The 26,858-nt window shown below is 31.8% G+C and overlaps 2 protein-coding genes across 3 annotated transcripts in view; both read left to right on the top strand.

The window, feature by feature from the left end:
* The first annotated feature begins 738 nt into the window (after positions 1-738).
* Positions 739-26,858, top strand: part of LOC135132949 (uncharacterized protein) — an 84,953-nt gene continuing 58,833 nt past the window's right edge. For both annotated transcript variants that reach the window (XM_064061168.1, XM_064061167.1), the window contains exon 1: positions 739-875. The gene's annotated coding sequence lies outside the window, so the exon portion shown is untranslated. The remainder of the gene's footprint in view (positions 876-26,858) is intronic.
* Positions 6,727-11,457, top strand: LOC135131677 (uncharacterized). Its single transcript, XM_064059523.1, has 3 exons — positions 6,727-8,864; positions 10,166-10,221; positions 11,312-11,457. The coding sequence occupies exons 1-3, from the start codon at positions 6,727-6,729 to the stop codon at positions 11,455-11,457; spliced, it is 2,340 nt and encodes a 779-aa protein (XP_063915593.1).

Here is a 26,858-nt window from a genome sequence, read left to right as displayed (position 1 = left end):
AAGAATATTGATACAGACGCTACACTATACACGTTTTTTCTTATGTATCAAGTGTTTTCCAATTCCACTGGATCTAAGATCCGTGATAGAAAGTATTTTAAATATTAACATTAATCAAGTTGATCAGGTTTTGCTATTACATATTTTTGTTTTCTTGTATAATATTAAGCTTAATATTTTATAATCATTATGTTTTCCAAAATTTATTTAATAAGTTTCTTCGTCTATATTTCAAATTGTATGGAAATTGTAATTATCTTTCCATATTATTATAATTTTTACACGCCACTCGTGTTGAAAGCTTTAAAGATGGTTAATCCCATCAAAAAAGTCGAGGTGGTGCGGTAGCTCGGAAGTGCTTCACCGTAAAATCATGCCTGCTATTTCTTACCCAGCAAACGGTTTTAAGCTTCACAAAAAAAAAATAAGCCGTTACTGAAACACTCTCCTCAGAAATTTTCGCTGAACTAGCGTATATAACAGTTTAATTAAAACGCGCTTTCTCCCTTTCGCACTGATAATAATTACGATAATGGTAATAAGTGCGACATCAATGGAGCAATCAATGTCAAAAAACCCATAAAGACCGTCATTATGCTAACGTGTCGAAATAACAATTGCGAAAAGTCCAATAATCACCCTTTATCAGGGCGAAACAACCAAACATCGCAATGTTGCGCTGAAAACAAGCGCTGAAACCAGCAGAAACGTACATCTTTCAGTAGCGTCTGAAAACGTCGTACATGCGGACGCGTTCCAAGGCCGCCCTCGATACGTTCGCGGATACAAAACTGAAAACAATCAAAAGATGCTGCCACTGAAATAAAAAGCAACAAGTGCGCCGCTATTTTTAGGAACGAACGAAATTTTTGATGGTAAGTGATGGAGGAATGCTGCAGTTATTGATGTTGGGTGTGCATTTCATATATGTATTTGAAAGCGATATAAATAAATAAAATTGGCGCCATTACAGTAAATGGTGCGTGTATAAATAAATACAGCCTTGGCAAAGTAGGATGACACTTGTTTCATCCAATTAATCGGAGAGCGGAATTGAGAAACGTGTACGATTATATTGTCTTTTAATCAAACGACGATTATCGAGTAAGATGCTGGAGAAAGACTGGCAGAAGCTCTTATGAAAAATTAAGATTTTATTTTGCGAATTTTATTTTTTATTATGGTAATATTTATAACCTAAAATAAAGATATTCAAGTAAGGGTAAAGAAGCGTGCTACGCGTTTGTTTCAGGTGAGTTTTTTCATTACAAAATTTTGTGGTAACATCATCAACATTTTTACAAGAACATGAATATCAGTTTGAATAACTGCAGTGTACCTAATACGAATAATAAATTTACTGTATTCCCAAATTTTCTGGAAAATGGAGTGAATCGTTCATGAATCTTGATTGAATTGAAAAGCATTTATAAATACTCGTAATTTAAGACAAATAGTGAACAGGCTTGTCGAGACTGGACACGTGAGAGTGAAACAGAAAAACTAAACTAACATTTTCGACGAATTGCAGTAACCGGATCACAATCCGATGGTCCAGTTCGATGTTGTCATTCACATTTGGTTAGTTATAACTTATCTAGGTTTCGGGGAGGTAAAAATTTCTCTAGGGAAAGCTCAACATCACCTGGTCTCACCCTAGCTAAGTCCCTTTCTAGGGATCATGAAACGTGAACAAAATATGAAAGTATCATGTCGCTCGATGGACTCCATTACTATACTTCCTTAACTTACGCTCAATAAGTAAAAATGGCCTCTCAGCAATAATAACAACATAAAGTATTTATGTTATACATCAGAAGAATGTCACATAGAAATTAATTTCATTTGAACGAGTTTGTTTTTGGTTAAAACAATTACCGTGTTTACGATAACTTTAAAAGGTCTGTACAATTTCAAAACATTCGGTTTTGCAGATTCAAAACTAAATTGCAAAATGTTGTTATACGATTTTGATTTTTTTTTTTCGAAAGTCTGGATGCCTTGGGTAACTCAACACGTATTCATAAACTACATATGTAGGGGTATTTTATTTTATACAATTTAAATTCCATTTACTATGTACAATTTTGAGAATTAACAAAACCCTAAAACAGTCAGATTAAAAATGCCACTACTATAAATTTATGAGTCAGCTAGTCCTTTTGAGTATTTTTATTTACTTTGACATCGACAGACAAGATTGCCTATTGATCGTCCATGATAAGAAATTAAATACGAAAATTTAATAAAAACCCCATTTCACAAGTAGTTTAAATTCTCTTATTCAAACTCACTGTAAAGATTTTTATTTGTATTCGTTCGTAAAAGTTGAAATGTGTTTTCAAAACTTTTTCAATAATAACAACCAATATAATTGCCTTTATAACACTCTTGTTTGTTCGACGAGCGTACTCATTCAGAACAATACTTCAAGAGTTAAAGATTCTTCTTCCAGCGCTCTTGTTTTAAAACGTTCGCACAAGTTAAGCGCGATTTCTTTAGAAATGGATTTCAAAAACAAATTTTAAAAATTAAAAGTTCTGGAATGGCTATTACAGTTTACGCTTCGGAAATCAAAGCCTTTACATTTCGCTGTTAAAGCTGTGACGTCACCATATGTTGTTTAAATGACAACTTGTCGATATCCATAGAAAATTACATATCATTTTTTCAAAACGACAACTGTTGCATTATGCATACATAAAAAACTATATATTTTTTGTTAATGTGTTCCATTTATAAGTTTTTGTTTTTTTTTTGTTAAATGATATCAAATTAAGAAGTCTTTTGATCAATAGTTTACAAGATAATTCGCATTTCTATGGACAAAAAGTGATTATATTTAAAAATTCACAGGTCCATAATTTTTAAATATTTTGAAATTTTGCCCAAAACATTTTAATTACTATGATTTTAGGCGAATATTAGTTTTCATATGTTATTTAATGAATCACTCTTTTCTGAATTTAACCTTTCATGACCCCTAGGGTACGAAGAAATAGGTCTCTCGTCTGTCCGTCTGTCCATCTGTCCGTCTGTCTGTCCGTCTATCTATCTGTGCGTCTGTTTGTCCGTCTGCCGTCCCGATTTTTTAGATTTGCTTAAATAAGTGGCTCAAAAATATTAATGAATGGGTCAGTTTATTTTATTGATTAAATCAGGAACGACTCACTCCATTTTCCCAGAAAATTTTGGGAATCCAATACTGTTATTGTTAGTATTACATTGTACCAATCCAAGTTGATGTCGTCATTAGAGATTTTTAATTGGTCAAATTAAGAACGAGTCACCCAATTTTTCTCGAAAATGTGAGAATACGCACGTCTTTATGTAATAATGACAAAGTAAGAATTGTAATATTCAGAACAATTTGTTCGACTGTGGTTTAATTAATAATTTTAGTTAGACAAACTCATTCACATCAAACTAATTTCTACGTGACATTCTTTCGATGTATAAACATAAATAAACACCTGAGCTTCAGATTGCTATTACCTAGTGCTGAAGAACATTTTATTCCGTTAGTTAAGTGCTTTAAATATATTTTACATTGCCCGCACGGCGCAGGGGTTGCGGGGACATTATTTATGCTGCTGGTTTTTGCTTAGCAGAGATTATGACAAAACGGAAATCATTAATCAAATTTTATAATTTTTTCAAAGAGCTAGATTTGTCCAGTCACATTTCGAAGGCGAGGGAATTTTTGTCGAAATAGTTTTCGACAATTTTTTTAATGGTAAAGCTTATTAGGAGATAATAAGATATCCAATCTGAATGACAAGAAAAAACTGCCAGTTTTTTCAAATTTAATCACGTTTAAGATATAAACTTAAAACTTTAAATAAGTAGGTAGTTCAAACAAGGTGACGAAAAAGTTTTGGGTAATATTCTAACCCTCCTTTAAAAATGGTGGAACAATGCATTTTTAAATATCACCTTTATATCTGACATCGGATTTTTCTTTTTTCACAAGAAATCAAATTTTTAAAAATATACAGAACATTCCACTTAAAAAAATAACACTTTGCTGTGTAACCTTCAAACAAATAGAACACCTTGTACAATAGATTTGAAAGTAACTGTAAATTGGAGCCCTAAATGAATTCTACCGAGAAAGCAATAAAAAAAACATCGTCGAAAACAGCCATTGATTTTTGGAGATTTATCTTTTATAGAATTTTCCTCTTGTCAGATTCCCTTTAATTCGAAAGTTTCAATTGAAAAACAGCAAACTATCAAAAATCCACCTTTGATGTTTTCTATAGATCGTTGAGACATTCTGTATACAGGGTGAGTCACTAATTGCGCGGTTCTCGATGAATCATTAATTATTATTAAAGAAAAAGTTAATAGCATACATTGAAATTACTTTCCACTATGCAGATTGTCTTGTTATGAGGTATAGCCCATAACTTTGTTTTTTTTTTTTAATAAGTAGAATACCTTGTAGGTATATCTTAACATATTCTTATCAGCCTCTTTCTGGATTTTGTAGCGGTAATTTCGTTACGACGTTGCCACGTTATTCTGATTTGTCAAAATTTTATAGTAATGTAAGAATTCATGCAAAAACCGCAATAACCTTAATTTTAAGATCAGTGTCCCAATATTTTATGGAGAAATAAACACAGATACGCGCTTTCTTATGGTGTCCACAAGCTACAGGGTGATTTTTTTAACCTGAAACTGACAAACATCTCGGAAAATAAGCACTCTGCGAAAAAATGTCCAGAATCAAAATTTAATCATGCCGAGGAGGAAATAACTAAAATTAGTGGTGGGTATTTGAAAATTGTTATAACTGATTTTTTTATAAACACTCTATATATTAAAACTTATTTTTTTTATACCACAGTTTTAAAAAGCGCATTTTTGTTTACCTCTCCACAAAATATTGTTACCCAGACTTTAAGTTCATTTCTAATAATTAATGAGAAATCGAGGAATGCGCGCTTAGTGACTCACGCTGTATATATAATTATATATATTTGTTTTTAATAAGCACTATTAACCAAATCGATACAAAAACCAAGTTTTCCAACGTTCGTTCAAAAATTGTTTACACATGAGTCCACTTCAAACAGGGTTATTAAAGAGAACTTTCCTCGCCCCTAAGCTATATTAGGACAAATCTTACTTCGTCGAAAAAAAATACCACGAGGCGTCCGTAATCACTTAATCAGACCGCCGCTTATACAAACATAATAATATAAAAAGTGGTTGTTAATTTGGATGGTTTTCAGAAAATCGGGATGAAAGGAGTATGTTATTTTTTAAAATTTAAATCGTATTTATTATAAAACATTTGAGATAACGTCATCAAAGTGTTGGCCGGGATGATTAGACAAATTTTGATTGGTGTTTTACCATCTACATGTACAGTAAGTATTGGAGATTATTTGTCTAATAAAAAACGACACAGACAGATGACAGGTAGGCTGGCGGAGACGGGAACCTATTTTTTAAAACAAAAAAATGGTACCTATATTATTTCTAGCCTTTCTCTTTCTGTTGTCGACGAAAAATTGTTCCATATCATAGTGTGGGGTGAATAACTAACATGACATTTTTAACATTTTTAATTTTTCAACACTATTCAAAATATCATTAAACTTACTTTCTATCAATTGTCGATATTCCTACGGTAACACGAGATGTGGCCACTAAATTTGGACACCGGTATACACCCATTATGAAATTTCTTACATAAAATTAAACTGACATGTATCCAAAAATCATCAACAATTCTCTGGTGGGGATATGGATACATTCAGATAATACAATGTGACACTAATTATAACATAACACTATTGCGAAAATTAAATGAATGCCTTCTGAAGAAGATGACAGACAAAAGAAATCTATCTATGTATATTTATTTGCTTAACAGATCCCATAACAACAATTCTGAGAAATAAAAAAATATTATTGAAGATTTATTATTATATAATGTTTTGAAATTGAAATTCAATTTCAATACTCTTGGTATATCGCTTGGTATTACATTAAAACTTACTATTATTCTTATCTGTTGGTAAAACCAGTTTTTAAATTTTTATTCGACTCAGTATAAAATATATTACTATTATTGTTGCAAAAATATTAAGTACAACATAATTTCTTGTTTTAGTTGTTCGTAGTCTCCAAACTGTCGACAATTTCTTCCCAGTTGGCGACACTGTCTAGGTGCTCATTGATGACAATTACTCGAAGTAGTTAAAACTATGGCCGCTAGATAGCAACACGTATTTGTTTGCTGTTTTACCGCAATTCGTTACTTTGTTCACTTCTGACAAACACTGATTATGCGGTTTTGTTTTGATATGAAAAGCAACAAACAAAGCTCATTTTTAACATGCATAAATTAAAACTTCACAATTAGAACAGACAACAAAAATAAATTTACTACACAAACTTCGGTCAATAAATTCATATAAAAATAAATTTACAGATACCACTGACTTATTAAGTTATTAAGTAAATGTTTAGATTTAAATATTTGACTTGTGCAAAATGAGGAAACCAAATTACGCCCAGGAAGTTAAAACAAGGTAGATATCCTTTACGTCATTTCTCAAAGCGACAATAAATACCACAATCACGCGTAAAAATTCCTAACCGTTTTGCAACAAAATGTATCTGTACTTTCCCGGTTTTATCAGTGAACGATGAACAGTTGTTACAAGTGCAAACCTAAAAATCAGTTGCGAACGCAACATCTTCACAATGTATCCAAGAAAGCCAAAAACGCACTTGTGTTTCGAAAAATACTACTGCCAAATAAAAATTCCGTTCGTAATTTACGCACATTTCGACTCGATACAGGTTCCTCTGAACAAAACTAGGTCTGCAATTTTGCACAAACCGTGCGGATTTGTTTACTCCGTCAAGTGTTCCTACGACGATTCGTTGTCCAAATGCGAAGACTACGTTGGAGAAGATAGTCCTAAGGTATTTTGGGAAAAAATCACTAAGGATGCTGCAGAAATCGCACAAAAGTTGAGAAAAGAAGTACAACCTAAAACCTTGACCGACGATGAACAAAACCAATTTAATACGGTGGAGGATTGCCATTTTTGCCACAAGAAACTGACGGCTAGGAGATACCAGGACTTCCATCCATTGACAGGAGATTTCTTGGGGGCCGCCCATTACAAATGCAGAAGTATGCCAAAAGTCCTATTTGACATACCAGTGGTGATGCACAATTTGGCAAAGTATGGGTTACACTTTCTGTATGAAAACTTGGACGCCGCAGAACTTAAAAGTGTTTTTCGTTTTGGTGATTGTGGATTTATGCGAACTTTTTCTAACTTTAAGCTGCGTTTTATTGACTCAAAACGGTTTATGAGTGACGAGAAACCAGAAGATTTAGAGAAAATCTTAAAAGACGTGAAGAAAAAGCGCCTGAAGAAAGAATTTAAGAAGAAGGCTGTATTCGACTTGATGAAGAAAAAGTGGCATTTTCCGTTTTATCACGTCGACCAGTTTGAAAAATTTCAAGAGGAAGAACTGCCCGGGAAAAATGGTTTTAAGGATCATCTTCGCAATGAAACAATTTCGGCTGATGAATACGAAAAGTGTTTAGACATTTGGGATAAGTTTAAATGCAAAACAATAGGTGACTATTTTAGACTCTATTTAAAATGTAAGGTTTTTTTGTTAGAAGATATATTTGAAAATTTTAGGGACGTATTTTTAAATAAGTACCAACTAGATGCAGCACATTACTTTACGGTAGCTAGTTTTTCGTGGGATGCTATGTTAAAATACACAGGTGTAGAGTTAGAGTTGTTACAAGATCCTAACATGATCAGTTTTATTGCTTCTAATATTCGTGGAGGTATCTCACAATGTAGCAAAAGACACGTGAAAGCTAATAACGTTTATTGTAGTAATTACGATAAGAAAAAGAAATCTAGTTTTATAGTTTATTTAGATGCAAACAATTTGGGGGGTTGGGCTATGTCCCAAAATCTCCCTATATCTGGTTTTACTTGGTTAAGCAAGACCGATATAAAAACACTCCAAAATACTATTTCTAGCTTAGATGAAAATGGTGAGTTTGGATATATCTTTGAAGTAGACTTAGATTATCCTCAAGAACTACACCAACTTCACAATAATTTGCCCTTTTGTTCTGAAGTTATGTCAGTTCCTCCTCCTTCAGCAAATCCGAAAAGTACCTCCGAAAAAAAGGTACTAAATTTTTATCACAAACGTAACTATGTAATTGACTATAGAACTCTAAAACAATGTCTACAATACGGCTTAGAACTAAAAAAAGTTCACAGAGTTCTAAAATTTAAACAGTCCAAGTGGTTACAGTCGTACATTGATTACAACACGAAGTTGAGAACTAAAGCTAGAAATGACTTCGAAATCAAACTTTTCAAGTTGCTCAACAACACAATCTACGGAAAAAGTATTCAAAGATCATACAACAACAAAAACTCCTACAATTCAACTAACCATAACATCAGCCTCGACAAACCCATTTACGCCGGATTTACTATCTTAGAACTTCAAAAAATGTTCATGTATGAGTTTCATTATAAACACATGGTTTCCAAATATGGTGACAAAATTAACCTTCTTTACGTAGACACAGACGGTTTTATTTACGAAATTCAAACCGATGACTATTTTAAGGATATTAAAACCGACAAAAAGCTTCTGAAGTTAATGGACACTTCAAATTTCGACGCCAAGTGGGATATCCCCAAAAGGAACAAAAAAGTTGTTGGTAAGATGAAAAATGAGTATGGTTCAAAAATCATACAAGAATTTCTTGGTGTGCGGGCCAAAGTGTACTTTTTGGATGTTGAAGGGGAGGAAGTAAAAAAAGCAGCAAGTGTGAAAAAGTATGTAAAGCATAAACACATATGTAGAGAAGATTTCGCAGACTGTGTATTGAAGGGTAAACAGATAACTAGAAATTTTTTTGAGACTAATTCTGAAAAGCATCAAGTAGTAAGTAGAAAGTTTGTAAATAGAGTAGTGCTGTCCCCGGGCGATACGAAAAGATTTATCTTACCGGATAAGGTGAATACTCTCGCTTGGGGATCGGTTTACTTAAAAAAATATATGAAGTGATATGTATTATTTATTGTAATTTATTAATAAAATTTTGTTGAAAATCTATCCTTAAATAAATGTAATTGTTATTGAGCTGTGAGATTTTATTTATTTATTTATTTTATATTTTTCACATCAAACTGCTATTCAGGGATAATTAAGATAACTACGGGTAAACAACGCTTGTTGTATTAAAATAGGTCATGACGTGGTATTAATAAAATAAATAAAGATTTTCGCAAAATATGTTATACATACTTGTAAATATTTCAATTCATTAAATTTGTCCCATAATTTGGTACCATATTGGTCCAATCTTCCACATAACTCTTTAAAGGTAAGTGTATTATAGCAATTTGATTAGTAGTTATATTATTCCTCTAAAATTTTACTCAATACACATTACGTTACCAGTTCGTATTCTCAAATTGTATACACTTTTGTGAATTATAAAAACAAGTAAATAGCACTCTAAACCAATTTATCAGTTAAAGTCATTATTTAGATATATATTTTCGCAGAAATAGATAAAACGATAAGATACGAATTAGATTCAAAGTTTAATAGTTTACTTTGTATGAAACTGATTCCTATGCTGAATTTTTTAAAACAGGAAATTATAATTTTAGCCGTTTTAATGCTACATTGGGTTAAAACTGTTTGTAGCGAAACGATTAATAACATCTATGGATTAACACAATCACAGTGTTTGAACTTTTTAAAATTATTTTATCCAACGGCGATCAAAGACATAGTCATTAAAACTTCAAAGCTAATGAAAATATGTATCGCTCCATAACATACACATACAATAAATTTTATTTTACTAATAAAAACGGCATATGATGGAAATTCTTCAAACAGCTAGTAATACAATTTGTTAGTAATTAATGATTATATTTACAGAAATAAAGTGTAGACATATTTATAAAAATATACAACAAAAAAGTTTCGGATTAATCTTCACATATTCTCAAAGAGCAATAAAAAACATTATCAAGCACAACCATGGATTTTTGAAGGTTTGTCTTTGATCGTTGCATTTTCAACTCAACTAAAGTCCCTTGATATGAATTGTTTTAAATAGTGAGAACAAGCTTGTCAACGTGATTGGACGTGACATTCATAGAAAAAGAGACAAAGGTAGCGTTTTTCTGGCATTCCGAGAGAGAAAGTCTGTTGTCAAATTTTCTATTTCACCTGTAAACGTTAGTCGTAGCGGTATCATAAAACCAAAGATAAAAACAAAACAATTAAAAACATGTAAGTCCTGTTTATACAAAGCGAATTAAATATTTAATCCTCGACTAATTTAACAGAGAATTTAAATGTAGAATAGTGATTGGTTAAAATATGCACATTGCCTAGCAACGGACCGCAGTTAAAAGTTAATCCCGAATTAACTTCAATTCGCTTTCTATAAACCGGGTTTTAATGTAGTATTATTTAATAACATAAACGTCCTCTAGTTTCTAGCACTCTCCTCTTAACTACGTTTCTGGTTTTTTTTTAAATATCCGAAGTCGAATGTTTTTTATGTTGTTGCATATGGGTAGTTTAAAATATAAAATCTTCTCATTTTGTTTTAAAAACATATGACTAAAATAAATTTTGCTCATTCATTAGTTTAGATATTTACTACATCGTATATCAAAACATTTCTAAAATTGATCTATTAGAAGGGCCCATTCAGATGTTATATTAGTCTAATTAAGCTCTACTTTGGTACAAAGATCAATAATCTCTTGAAGATGCATGATTTATATGGATTTTACGTTTACAGAATTCCCAATAAGATGACAAGAGCTAACTCATTGTTTTCATCGACTAGTGATTCTACCTAATATTATGGAGGAATCCTGACATAAATTTAATATGCTCCACTTTCCTACTTAATTTTCTTAAGGACTGCAATGGATTCTTTAATTTTAAAAGAGTGGAGTATCCGCAGTAAAATTTAATCTCTAATAACCTTTCTATATTTTTCTTATACCATCTTCTCAAATTTTTAGATCTAGTTGTAGATAAATTTAGAACTTCATTAACATGTTTAACTTGAAATTTAAGATTTTAAGTTAATAATTTCTCTATCCTGTTCCAAAGGCAGTTTTTGTCTATTACTTGGGTGATTTTTTCAATTAGACACTTGAGTCGTTAAACAGCTTACTTCATTCAGAACCTCTTATTTAAAATCGTGTGTAAGTGTATCTTAGAACAGCAGTGCTTGATCCAGATAGTCCACAAAATTTAGATCGCAGGATTTGGTTCCAACAGGATGGGGCACCACCACATTATGGTGTAAATTTAAAGATTTTTTGGATAATCAATTTGATGGAAGACGTGGACCAAGAGAATGGCCACCTAGGTCTCCGGATCTGACATCCCTTGATTTTTTTTATGGGGACATTAAAGAGTCGTGTTTACATGAACAAACCTGATCATTTAAATGACATGAAAGCACAAAATCGTCATGAAATGACTCGTATAAGCCCCCAGAGTATTGAAAATTCTGTCAGTTAGGTCTACCATCGTCTGGGTTTGAGTCAGATAGTGAATGGGGAACAGTTTGAACAATTTCTATAGCATAAATTTTACTCCAACGTATTGTTTTATTATTTAATATTTATCATTAAAATCAAGTTTATATTGTTTGTTATTAATTTTCTCAATTTTTACTTCCCGAGCGTAAGCGAAGGAAGAATTTTAAGCGAGTCCGTCGGCCGGCTCTTTATTTTTACGTTTTCTCGACTTTTCATGACCCCTGAGTACGAAGAAATAGGTCTTCCTTTTCCGTCTGTGTGTCTGTCCGTCTGTCTGTCTGTCTGCCGTCACGGATTTTAATTAGACAGATAATTTCCCAAAGAACTCGGCTGAGTGTTGTCAAATTTTGTATTTATATTAGGATGGTAAAACGCAAACCAAAATTTGTCTCATCATCCCCATTAACAATGTGATGACGTCTCTTCAAAATTGTACATAGTAAAGGGGTTTAAAATTGTACAAAATAACATAATCCTACATATGTAGTTTATGACTCCGTGTTGAGTATTTACCCGAAACGTCCAGATTTTTAGAAAAAAATCAAAATTATAAACCAACATTTTCCAATTTAACTTTGAATTTGCAAAACCGAATGCTTTGAAATCTTGCAGATGTTTTAAGACTATGATAAATTTTTAATAAAATATATTTACTTTTCCCTCCATAAAATTGATGACATCAGCTCAAAAAATGTAGAAAATATGATGAGTCTCTATTTGTGATTTATCATTCCATTCATATTTTTTGCATTTGCTTATACAGGGTCACTCAAAAAATTAATGAATGCGTGAATTTATTTTATTTATTTAATGGGAAATTACAAAATCGAATGCTTTGAAATCTTGGAAATGTTTTAAAATTGTCATAAAAATGGTACATTTTTTATCAAAATGTATTTGTTCATCCCTCCCAAAAAATGCATGACGTCACCTCACAATTTTGCTGAACAAATCCTATCTTAAATGTGCAAAGTATGATGAGTCTATACTTCTGACTTATCACTGGATTAATATTTATACAGGGTGTCTTAAAAAAATTAATGACTGGGTCAACTTACTTTAATCTTTAAATCAAGAATTGCAAAACTGAATATTTTGAAGTCTTGCAGACGTTGTTTTGAGTTATTGTAAGCATGGTACGTTTTTAAGCAAAATGTATCTGTTTATCAACCCCAAAAAATTGATTACGTCATCTCAAAATTTGGCCGAATAAATCCTATCTAAAAGGTGCAAAATATGGTCAGTCCATACTTGTAATTTATCACTGCATTCATATTTTTTAGATTTGCTTATACAGAGTGACTCAACAAAAAATAATAAATCAGTCAATTTATTTCATTGATTAAATCAAGAATTGCAAAACTGAACGCTTTAAAATCTTGCAGACGTTTTAGAGTCATTGTAAGTATGGTAAATTGTTAATCAAAATAAATCTGTTTATTCCCCCCAAAAAATGTATGACGTTATCTCAAAATTTTGCCGAATAAATTCTATCCAAAATGTGCAAAATATGATGAGTTTTACTTGTGATTTATCACTACGTTCATATTTTTTATTGATCAATTTAAGAACGAGTTACCCCATTTTCCTGAAAATGGGAAAGTACAAAAGTGTTTATTTAATAAGAATTATTTAATATTCAGAACATTTTGTCGACTGTAGCTTACTACTTAATAGTTTTGATCCTCTATTTTGAGGGGACGAAATCACGCAAATCAAACCAATTTCTACGGGACATTCTTCCGATGTATAGACATAAACACTTTCAAGTTATTTGTCTTATCGAGGGTAACCTAAGAACGTGCAGTAATGGAGTCCACCGGGCAATTTGGTACTTTCATATTTTCTCGATATTTCATAACCCCTAGACAAGGCCGTAGCTATGGGGAGGCTAGGGAATACGGAGCCTCCCCTAGGTTTAGACAAGTTATAATTAACTAATTGTGAATTACAACACCGAAAATCAAAATAAAAAGTAGTGTTTTATTCAATGACCGGATTCAGAGCAATTAAAAAAGTCTTTACCTTTACTCAAACATTAGATACGTATTTTTATTTTAGCTTATAATGGTTGCCATAAAAAAAACAATAAAATTCGTAAAATCAAATTTTTTCATTTTTCGAAAGAGCTGGATTTGACAAGCTGTACTTTATGGGCCAGGAAAGTTCTGTCGAATTCGACCAATTTTTTTGTTATAGATACAACCCCTACGCTGAAAAATAAGCTTGATCAAATAATGCAATCAAAATTATACCGTCCTATTTAAAAAAATCATTGATGACGACATAACTTACAAATTTGACGTAAAATTTCTTTGACATATGTCAAGAGCTGGAGAGTAAAGTAAAAAGCTTGACATGTTTCTGTATGTTTTTTAAAAGCAACTGCTGCGCTTTTTATGAATTTTGTGCATTACTTTATCATAACCTGTATTACATATTTTCACTTAATGATTTTAGTGATCTATCAAGAACAACCCACATTTGATTGCCTTAGTAGTAATAAGTTATTTCTACATATAAACGTTGATTATATAATCTCCATATTATACCTATACATTAACGACCTTGGCAAAAGAAAGAGTTGATAATGAATGGCCATTGGACAATCCCTTGCAAAACTTCCTATAATTTATTTTTTCTCCAGCCGTTTTAACATGACACTTTTAATGACAATTTCAACACTAAAATTACGCGTTTTGGCAATTAGGAAAAAAAACTTGCGTTACTAAGGCAACATTCACGTTTAATCCTAGGGTTTAAAAGTCTTTTAAATGCTAGGATTAATAAATTAATCAATATTAATAAATGCTAGGATTAATAATAATTAATCTCAGAGTATATTTTTTCGTCAATTTTGAAAACATTAATAATGTTGTCTTTAATATTCCATAATTTTATTAGTAATTAAACAAATTACATAATTTCTAAATTTTAAAATTGATATTCAATGTATAATTGGCGAAAAATGAATCATTTTTTGAAACTTTTTGAAAATCAGTGACACAACGTAAATAAAAAATTGGTAATGATGGCTACGTAAATATCTTACATTTTTTTTATTTAATTATTTCCTATGTTTGTGTTACATTAATGGCTGGAGAAAAAATAGTATGTTTCATTCGGATTAAAAGTGGGTTTTTTGACTCGCAAGATTTCGCAGTCGCTCGACTCCGCTACGCTATACTTATTTAATATCCGAAATACCATTATAAAAAAACACAATACATATGTCAAAAATGCTCGTTTAAAAGTTGATAACTTTTGTGTTTTTCAAGAAGACGATTCTTGATTCACACAGGAAATTACGTCTTTCACGAACTAAATTAAATTAAGTGAACATTTAAATAATTAAGTCTGTAATATCAATAATGTAATAATGTTGAGTTGAAGTCGTACATTTCATCAACGCATTTTGAAATCAAATTTAAAATTTTTTAATAATATTTCGCAAAAGGAATGAAATAACCGAGTTGTAAATTATGTTGGGAAGGCAATATGTTGGAAGAGCACGCAGTCTGCCTAAAATATTTACATAACATTGAAATAAAGATAACACATCACCACACATCACCTGATTATAACCGGTAAGTGCACGATTGTTTACTCAGTCGTGTTTATTCACTAAGTTATGATTGTTATATTTATATCTCAACATAATCTTTAGCGATTACGAACAGACAGAAAACGAAGATGTAGAACAACATTGCCGAAAATGGTCTCGCTTTGCTTTAACAAAATACCTACACAAATATCCATTATAACTACCTATCAAGGGCACATGTTCTCCGAATTACCGAGATTTCAAGTCATCCCCTTTACTACTGCTATAATATTTGCTAATAAATTTTAACCAAATATAACTTTAGATGCGTTAGTTCAGAAGTCAATGCTCACATTCGTGTTATTTACGCGTCCTTTAACAATTCGTGGAGGAAAATAAGTTAAAAATATGAGCATTTTTGCGGTTATTGTACGATTATACACTTTGTTTCATGAATTATGACGTTTATCTACCACTTTCAGATTCGTTATGTAATGAATGATTTCACGTTTCATTTGTTTCGTGGTCGCTCCATGTTCCTTGAACTTAATCAGTTTACACATTTTTGGTATTGTGTCGAAAAATTTGGACAAAATATATGTATTATATAAATATAATTTTATCATTAAGAATTTTGTGGTCACGTATTTTACATTTCACCCTCAAATTTAGTTAGAACAAAAAATGCTAGATGGAAATTAAAAGCTTTGCTTTTAAAACTTTCTACCTTGTTAACAATTCTCCGGCTGGCACGTAAAAAAATGAAAATTATTTAATTTCAAACCAGTCACAACAGAAAAACCAATTTAAGATTTTTTTGTGTTCACTGACTGCTTAATCAAATTACTAAAAGTACAAAAAAATACCAATTCTCTGTTGAACTTTTTTGCAGTTTTAAACCGATTGTATACTGTTAACAACAAATCATCAAATCAATATTTGCTCGTCTGTGTAAGCTTGCTAATAAAAAATACATAAAAGTATGCAAAATTAAAATGAAAACGACGTAAATACCAACCGACCCACCGCCTCCACACCACCATAAAAACGATTTCTGTGCATATTCCAATTTCAGTCTCTGATCTCCGACACTTTATATTTTTATTTTTAATTAAATTGGGATCGACTTCATATACACAGCATTTTAATTAAAAAATCCTTGCAAATTATTAACTTCGACGAAGACAAAGCTTTCATAACTGACGCAAACGCTAAAAAAATTGGCCAGCTTCAGGTAGCCGTTAAAGAGTTTTATTTTTGTCAAAGTGGAATTTTTAAGCTCTTTTGAGTATGTCTGTAAAATTAAGCAATCGGTGTAAAATAACTTAAAGGGATCACCTTTTTAAAACTCATTCAGCTTTTATGTTAGTCTTGTAGCTTAATACAACTTTTTGTACGTCCTAACATTAACTAACGTGTTATTTTTATGTAAAATAAATTAATATAATAATAATTAATAAGTAGACGTGGAAGGCTGAGAAAGGGTTACAAATTATCCAAAAATGACGCCGCGTGAAAATTTTGTATGGTAAAATAATGCAACTTCATATAAAATAACATAGGTACTGTACTTGTGGTTTATGAAACCGGCTTCATTTTTTAGCCAAAAATTGAACATATATAACAATGAAATTAAGAGGAATGTTTAGCAAGCGCTCATTAGTTTAGTTAGTTTTTTGTTTTCTTAGCTATATTTTTATCTAAAATACTGAATTTGTTTAACTCTACTTCAGAAACGAGGAAAATTTTTAGGAATACTCATAGATAAAAGTAAAAAGTTCTCTGATTTTTAAGTTTATCGTCTTTCTGCCTGCTGTCTCTTATTATATACCTATATTGCGAATCACTCGGTATAATAAATTTAAATAAAAGTTGAATAATCAACCACATAGAAAATTTTATTACGTTATCTTGAAATTGTGTTACGTAAGCTAATAGGATATGATACTTTATTTGTGGTTTAATAATATAATCTAATCTATATCTTAACATTTAAAGCTTCTCAGAAAAAAATAAAATTAAATTTGTATAATAAAATTTTATAATTTATTCTACAAACTACCTGTTTGATTGGACGAAGGAGATGGTGCCCAAACAATTTTGGACCAATTTTTAAATTAAGTGTCTCTGGAAAAAATTGGTTTCATTAATTTGACAGATCTTCCCTAGCCCCTGAAATCGATCAAACAAATCCAGTTTTTAGAAAAAAGAATAGATGATACAACGTAAGAAACAAAATAGGAGACTATGAGGCATAGTACTGCGTTGGACATGTAAAATAACACTCGTCTTTAAGACATTTTCAATACGTTACTAAAAGATAATTTTGGGCGGGTTATTTTTTTTAAATTATGTGCTTTCATGTGGCAAAAATATTTGCGCGAAATAAAAAGTTACTCCATTTCATATAACAAAAATTCAAACATCCGACGTACTTGATACGAGATTAAAATGATAATAAAAGTTAAAAGTTGATTTCATGTTATTAGACATAAGTTCCCTCGCACCGAAAGTACAATGAAACATATCTAGCATTTTCGAGTTGAGTTTTACTTTACACAATGTTGATGACCTCATCAACATTTTTGCAAGGACACGTATATGAACTTGGATTGGTCCAGTGTAGCACTTGCTAAGATTAGAGTGATTGTGGCAAATTACGTACCCCCTAAGAAAATAGAGGGCGGGTGAGCATAGCCAGTATTTGTTAAAATACGATTGATTTTGTTAAATGACTGAACAGTATTAAGAGTGATCACTAGAATGAAGAGAGGGTGGGTGGGCGGAGCTATTACTTGCTTATAAAAGATTCTGTATGAAAAAGTTAAACTTAGCGCCGCCCACCCACTCACCCACCCGTTTTCTCATTTTTTTTCTTCAGAAATAAGAAATAAATGTTATAGCAAATAAGTAGCATCGCAAAAAAATTACGACTAACGCTTTTTTTAAACAGCCCACGTTCTATTAGTTCCCATTCTCACTTTACAAAAGAACATACAATTCACCCTGCCCACCTACCCTGCCTCCATTTCAGTGATTCATTTTGTCTAGTCCGAATGAAAAGTGGATCTCAATTGAAGTGTATGGGCGGGGCTAGTATCTTTTAAGATAAAATTGATTTTAATAAATAGTAAATGACATACCGTCTAAGAAAATAGAGGGTGGCTGGGAGGGGCTAGTACTTGCTAACATGATTGTGGCACACGACATACCCTCTAAGAAAATAGAGGGCGGGTGGGCGGGGCTAGTACTTGTTAAGATAAGAATGATTTTGGTACATGACATTTCTTCTAAGAAAAAAGGGTGGATGGGCGGGGCTTATTTTTTCATACTCTAGCGCTTATGAAACTATGAGAAAACATGAAAATAGGCGTTGGCCAGATGGACCCATATTACAGTATTTCCTTAGTTTACGCTCTAGATGTAAAACTCACAATAGTTTTTAACAGTCTAACGTTTCCGCACCCCTGAAATACAGGCGAACAAATTCAGATTTTCCGAAAAATTATAAGATTTAATTTTGGGAATTAATTTTTTTTATTATGACCCCTATAAGTTAAAATAAAGATATGTGAAAACTGTTAAAGGAACATGTAATATGTGTACTACAAGTGAATTTTCCATAAGAAAAAATTCAAAGGTGCAATATAGGAATACCTATAACAACAATACTGCATACTCAAAATTTCGAGAAAAGTGGATGAGTCGTTCTTAATTTCATCAATAAAATAAATTGCTTGATTCATTAACTTTGCATAATGTTTTCGGTAGGATTTATTTGGCAAAGTTTTTACATGACGTCATCAATTTTTGGTAGGAGATAAACGGATAAATTTCGAATAACGATTTACAATGCTTACAAGGACCTTACAACGCCTGCGAAATTTTAGAGAATTCGGTTTATCAGTTTCAAAGTTAAATTGCAAAATTTTGTTAGATATTTTTTATTTTTTTCCAAAAATCTGGATATATAGGATAAAAAGTCAACACGAATTCATAAATCACAATTCAATAAGATTTTAAAAACATTTACTATTGTCAATTTGGAAATGACGTTATCCTCTTATTTATTGGTGGGGAGACAAATTTTAGTTGGCGTTTCCACGATATGCCCAACATAAACATAAAATTTGACGACAATCAATCTAATAGTTTCGGAAATTATCTGTCTAATAGAAATTTTAACACAGACGACAGACAGACGGAAACTAGAAACCACATGTTTCCTACTCGTGAGGTCATGAAACGTCGAGAAAACATGAAAGTGGCAAGTCGCCCAATGGACTCGATTAAGAAAGGCGCGTGAGGGGATAGAACCCGCGAATGTCTGGTTAAAACTTCACGAATCTCAATTATGTGGTTTGGAATATTCATGGCAGCTCCGCTTGTATTTCACTAAAATGAAAAGTTAGACAATTTACATTTTTAAAAACTCAAGGCGGATTCATAATCCACATATGTAGGAGTAAATTACTGTATACAATTTAAACACTATACTTTTGATATGATGTCATCCCATCGTTGGTGGAGGTGATTAGACAAATTTTGATTAGAACTTTACCATCTACACTTTATTCATTTAATAAATTTAAAATTTGACAACAATCGCCGGCCTAGTAGTTCCGGAGATCATCTGTCTAATTAAAATCGATACAGCCGACAGACGGAAATCGGGCAGATAGACGGAAATTATACTGAAAATTATTTATAAAATTAAATTTTATGAAGAAACAGTATTACAAAGTTGGTTGAAAATGTTCACATTTATTTTCTAAACACCCTCTCAGTATTTTACTCATATTTTAAAAATGGTCTGTAACATGTCTTCATTTACCTTACAATAACAACGTAAAATTTCATTCTGTAGTACTTCTAAATTTATTAAATTCCTGTTTAGTACTTGGTAGTCAAATAGTCAAATATCTGGTGGGGTAATATCAGGTGAATGTAGTGGAACTTCTGCATTAAGCCCGAAGTGTATAACACATAAATTAAAATTAAATTTGCTGTGTGTGCTTTTGTTCCATCCTGTCGGAAATAATCTCAACCAAGTTCTTCCATCTATTTTTACTACCCGAGCGAAAGCTAAAGAAGTATTGTAATCGAGACCATCGGGCGACTGGCTGCTTTCTCAGTCCGCCACCTATGTCAATTCCTGTTAGTCAGATAACTCCGAAACTACTGAACCGATTGTTGTCAAATTTTATATGTATATTACGAATATCATGTAGATGGTAAAACCCTGACTAAACTTTGTTTAATCATCCGCACCAACAATACCATAACGTCACCTTAAAACTGTACATAACAAATGAATTTTAAATTGTATAAAATAACATAGTCCTACACGTGTAGTTTATGAATCCATGTTGAGTTTTTACCCGAAACATTCAGATTTTTGGGAAAAAAAAATCAAAATTATATTACATTTTCCAATTTAATTTTGAGTCTGCAAAACCGAATGCTTTGAAATCTATCTTGCAGATATTTTAAAGTGATACATGTGTCTTTACAATTAATTTAAAATTACATACATATGTTGATTTCAAATTATAGACCTTATCATTAAAAAATTAAATTCACAAAATCGAATTTTATAATTTTTTGAAAATCCTTCGAGAAAGTGTTAAGCATACTTCAAAATTTTGTAAATGCACTTTAGCCTTAGGATTTTTGAAAATATTTTAAAAACTGTCCGGATGTATGAACAACCTAAATACTGAAAACTTCTTCTAACCGTTTTGTTGTTGAAAAGATAAAAGGTATTGTGGCCAAAAACGTCTTCTCTGGGTTTTTTGTTTAAAAAGTAGAATATTCAGCGACTAATTTCTTAAATACAAAGTTATCTATTAAGTTTGTTTTAAACAGGTACACACAATTCGAATAAGTTGGAAGTTCCAAACACAAAAATTAATCTTTGAATTAACGTAATGTAACGAGTTTAGTTAAAAAAAACTGTTTGATTTGTAATCGATGAACCCTAATGATAAAAATCTCAAAAACACAATGGAACAACGAAAAGGTTTTTCTCCAAGGCGAAAATAACAAACCTAGTTTTTATTTATTTAGTAAAACTCTAAAAGTGTTTATCATTAAAGAGTGGTTGGCATACATGCATCATTTTTAAATTTCAAAGGTCGCCAGATATACGAAACATTTATAAAACAACGTAAAAACATCGTTTAAAACATTGATGCATAAAATCCTATTAAAAATCTAATAATTTTTACTCCTATATGATACGAGTTAGCTTCAGTGAGAGATATTTCACAATCGAATCAAGTATCGCCAAATACTTGTAACTGATAACAGATTTTCTTTTCCCAGAAATGTGAACTTAAAACCTGGCAAAAGTAATCCGTAATTATTATCAACCTCAAAATCTAAAGCAAATTTTATGTCAGAACTTTATTAGCCACAGAAACACTACCTGAGATTAGTTTTTCTAAAGTGCACATAAAAATTACGGTCTAAGTTCCCCAGCTTAAGACGGAGTTAATTTGTTAATTAGGTTCTCATAGCCTAGTTCCCGCTCAATTCAATTTCTCACCAACAATACCCAACTTAATTAAATTGTCCTGCAATTAAGACGATACAAGAAGAAAGTGGAAACACCAACGCGGATCAATCTTAATAATAAGCTTGTGGCTTAATGCGCATACAGGGTGTACGCTGGATCAACATCCGTAACATGTGGGATTAAGGACACTGTGAGATACTTTTCACCACAAAAACTTTTCAAATGGATTCGTAAACAAAGTTTCCACCTGACACCCCATGATGGAGCTGTGCGCGACTTCTGTTGTTTTCTCCGGGTATTTTCAGCAACTTATCAGCACGTGACAACATGTAGGATGCATTGTTCTTGCGTCTTTCTGTCAAATCGAAAATCAACATTTATTTTGTAGAGCTGGGAATGTGAGACGAGGCTTTTACTTGGATGTTTTCCTCTGGGTTCACTGGCATCCGGCTAATGTAATTTTTTCAGGCTCGAGATTTTTTATGTTGTGCTACCGCGTTGATTTGCCAATTTTATTTTTATACGGCGGATTAAATTTGTGTTGTTTTTGGGTCGATTAAACACATTAAGCTCGATTCGATTACTGGAGCAAAAATATGGTGCTCCTACACGAAGTGAATGAAAAAAAATGAGAATTTTTAGCAGCGACGTACATAGTTACGAGAATTATTTCTTGAGGAAGGTCCGACAGGCTATAACAAAATCAATCAGGCGTACACGACAGTTCAAAGTAACACGTTTCGTTGAAAAATTGATAAAAAGGCGACAACAGGACACTTCAGGAGTCACGTTTTTTGTAGAGATTTCGTGTTAAATTTTTACTTGATAATATGAGAGATTGGATATGTTTTGTAAATAAGAATTATACACCATTTATTTAATAAAATTAAAATATACATGTTAGAATAATTCAGGCATGTGATCTCTTTATCAGTATGGTATTTACTATCTGTTTTTTTAGAAACCACAACATATAAAAATTTCCGGTACTCAAAGTTCACTGGTTAATGGTAACTCGCTCTTGGAATTTGTGTAGGAAAGTGACAAATCTGTTGCTAAACTTTGTCTATGTATTCCTTCCAAAAACCCGATGACGTCATCACAAAATTTTGTTAACTGATTATATGTAGTTTTTGAATGTTCATTTATCTATGCTCTCTCTTATTGAAATATTTTAAACGAATAATTTCCGAAACCACCAAACCAATTCTTCTGAAATTGTAACTTCACATTATTAAAATCACGAAAATGTGAAACGCTAATTAAGACTCGTCTGCTCATCTTGAAGTTTTAATTTAATCTTATATTAATTAACTTCACTCGAACGTGTATTCTGACCTGCTGCTTTACCTTTGGTTGAATAATCTACCTTTATTTTCAATTTTCCGCGCAAAAGCTGTCCAAAGTAAAATAATAAAACAATCAAATTTTACGTTGACTAAGAAATTACACAGTATTAACCAAAAGAACATTAATTAGCAGAATTTAATACTTCAGAGATTTTAAGGAGGAATCGAGACATACAAGAGCGTTAAAACTCAGCTTTCTAATTTACAACATTCAGACAAATTTTTCGGCGTGGCAAATAATGTTGTAAAGGCGAAATAAATGTGAAAAGTTCGGTAAAAGAGAAAACATTGTCTTTGAATGAAATTAATTTAGAAAGTGCTAATGTTTTGCTGAAAATTGTGAAAGTGTTTATGTTGTGAATCATCACGTAGAACTACAAATATACCCCTTGTTATAGAGTCTCTTGGGACCGTGTGTTCAAGTGAGGATATCTTGTTTAGTGTGCGGTTAGTTCCAAACCCAAATATATAGTAGGTTTGGACCCTACAATTACAAGTGTTGTTTTTACTTATTCTAATGAAATTGTGAAACTTCTCTTGCATATAATGAAATGTTTATTTTCTGAACGACATAAATCCTCGTTAACGGCAATTTTTAAAAAGACGACTACATATTAGCGTCATATTAACGTCCGATAAAATTTCGGAGATTATGTGTCTAATAAAAATCCAGACAGACGGCAGACAGACCGACAGATAGACAGAAGGAAACGGGAGACTAATTTTTTGGTACTTTTGAGGACATGACACATCGAGGAAATGTAACAGTACCCAGTCGCCCGATGGACTCGAGAAGTAATATTCCAGCATTCTATAAACTTAACAGAAAACATTTCGAGGGGCCAAGTGCGTATTATACGGTTTTACAACTCGGAATAATCCCCATTTGGGCTAATATGGAATCCTGGATTTTACTGCTCGTAATAATCTTTAGGGATACGAAACGGTATTTGTAAACAGTTTTATTATTGCCTTTGCGCCGATGATATTGTACAGAAAATACGTTTATTTACATAAGACAAATTAGATGTTTTTTATTTCCAAAGATAAGCTTACTGTTAACGCTAATTTTACTTCTTTCTGGTAAATACAAATTCGGGTGGTCAATGTTATTTTTTTACACAAAATTAATTGGAGACTGACACTGACGACCAGAATTTTTTGTTCGAGACGGTATATACATTGTCGATTTTAATTTCAACCGATGTAGGTTGTGATATAATGCATTCAAGTTTTTAGTTTAAAAAACCTGTCTTGCTCCAGAAATTAATTTTTGACAAAATAATAAAACAGTTATTTTTAAATTACAAAATAGTACTTTATTTTTGTTTATTAAGTTTATTAAACATATTGCATGCGAAGAAACTGATTTTACGCTATCTCACTTCAGACAAAAAAAGTCAACAATGTTTACCTTATGATTTATTGAATTTTGTAATCTGAAAACACTGGTGATGGCCGCGTTCTGAAATTGCCATACATAATTGCGGTATTGATTTTAAAAAACAGGTGATGAAAGAATTCACCGAAATTTAGGCAACGGATGGCAAGGGTCAATTGTGCGCTGCAGTCAGAAAGATTTACAATTAATTTTAAGGATTAGTACCATAAAAAGTTATTGCCTATTCTAATAGTTAATGTGGGTGTTCATTTATCTAAAAATAAAATACTAGTGCTATTCATACTTTCAGAGACACAATTGCACACGTATTTATTAATCATTACCAACAAGTTCATCTTGTAAAAATAAAACAGTTTATGGAGAATTCACTTTATCTACATTGCATATTAACTAAATTATTAACATAAGTAATTAATATTTATTACTATAAACTTTTATCAGAAATGCTGAAGACTAGGACAATTTTCGAATTTTTTTGTTCCTATGTTGCCAAATTTACTGTGGAAGTGTAATGTGGGAGTGCAAAATGATATTGACGATTTCTTCTTATTAGCTAGACACCTATGGTAATAATAACCCTTGCAATTCCCTATTTGTGTACAGGTGTCCTATGACCGTTTTGGGAATTGGACCGCCACGCGCAAGTGACCAACCGTCTGACGAAGATAACTAGTGCTAGGTCTAAAGTATTTGGAGCCAACGTTAACCTAGTTTCCCTAAAAACAAAACAAAAAATCAAGATTTATATCTAAATACATGGCGTTAACTTTTTGACCAATGGTGTGTCCGAAGAAAATAATCTTGTCAATGTGGTTTCTGTAACGACAAAAATTACTGTACAGACAATGCTTGACTTAATAGCATTTTTATTTCCTGCGCGTAAGCTAAGGTACAAAATAGTAGGTCTCCCGTTTCCGTCAGTCTGTCTGTCTGCCGTTTGCCGTCTGTCGTGCGTTCGGATTTTCTCAGAACCTAGTGAACTGATTGTTATGAAAATTTTAGATGTTATGAATATCGTGTAGATGATAAAATGCTGCCCAAAATAATTTGTCTAATGATCCCGACCAATAACGTGTTGATATTCCTTAAAAGTTTAGACTTAGATTACTTTGAAACTGGAGACATTGACAATGATGGATTTTTCGATCTTTCCAAGGTGTACGACTGCGTCCCTCGCTAATGAAATGAAACTAGATTTTTATTATCTGCATCCTAATAACTATAAATCATTCTTTTCAACAAACAAAGAACAAACTGTAAAATTCGATGGAAAATTTTCTTTTAAAATTCCTCAGGGCTCGTTTCTTGGACTATTCCTTTTCTAATCTACTCCAACGATTTGCCAAATTTTATCCTAAAAAAAAACAATATTATGTACAAACGATTTTCCTATTCTTATAAAATTTGTGATGAGAATGTGGTAATAAATCAGTGTGTAAACAAGCTATCAAAAACCAATTCTTGCTTCGATAGTAATAGACTAATGCTTAACAAGGATAAAACTTCCAAAATCTTGAAAGCAGCTTTGTTAAAATTGGGTTTAAATTTGTAAAATAAGTTCCGACACATGTCAAGTTTCATGTTAAATTAAAAAGAAATAAGATTTATATTTTCGTCCTTCCCATCTGATTTGGGGTACTTTAAACTGCTGAACAGCTACGCATATTAAATCAGGTTTGCAAAAAATAGAATGAGCAGTTCTTGATTTGATCAATGAAACAAACTGCCTAATGCGTGAATTGTTAACGGGTCCTCTGCTAACAAGAAGTTTGAGGACTCGATTTTCCGTTAATACTAATGCATTATACTAAAAAACTATAACCTCAGAACAACAGAAAGCGGAGACGATGGACGATCATAATTTACGATTATTTCGGCTTGTTTGATAACTTGCCCAGTTCTTTGAATGCAAAAATACATATGTCTTAACATTTTGCAATTAAATTAAAAACGAAATTTTCTTAAACCAATAAAGAAGCATGCTATTCATGGGTTTCAAGTGAGTTTTCCCACAACAAAATTTTGTGATGACGTCATCAACAAAACACGTGTTGTAATTGTACAGGTATTGATAATAACAATATTGTATTCCGAAATTTTCGGGAAAATAGGGTAACTGTTTTTGATTTGATCAATAAAAAAATATATTAGGAATCCCAGGCACTGAATTCGAACTCAGGCTTTTTATTTGTGAAACTCTTTCAACAACGCTACGGAATCGGTTTTTACGAATGCTTGTTATGGACCTAAAGAAAAGAAAGACATACGCAAGCAAAATTACAATAATAATCAACAAGATCAAGATGGATTCATAAACCACAAGTGCAGGAGTACATTATTAATATACAAAATTTAAATAACCCTTATTAAGTGGAATGTTGAACAGACATCATCTAATTATTGGCAGGGATGATTAAACAAATTT

The sequence above is a fragment of the Zophobas morio genome, unplaced genomic scaffold (genome assembly GCF_036711695.1).
Source record: "Zophobas morio isolate AGI-343-1 ecotype UQ-CSIRO unplaced genomic scaffold, CSIRO_AGI_Zmor_V1 ptg000021l, whole genome shotgun sequence".
NCBI lineage: Eukaryota > Metazoa > Arthropoda > Insecta > Coleoptera > Tenebrionidae > Zophobas > Zophobas morio.
Note: the sequence above shows the minus strand (reverse complement) of the source record. Positions and strands in the feature narration are given on the sequence as shown.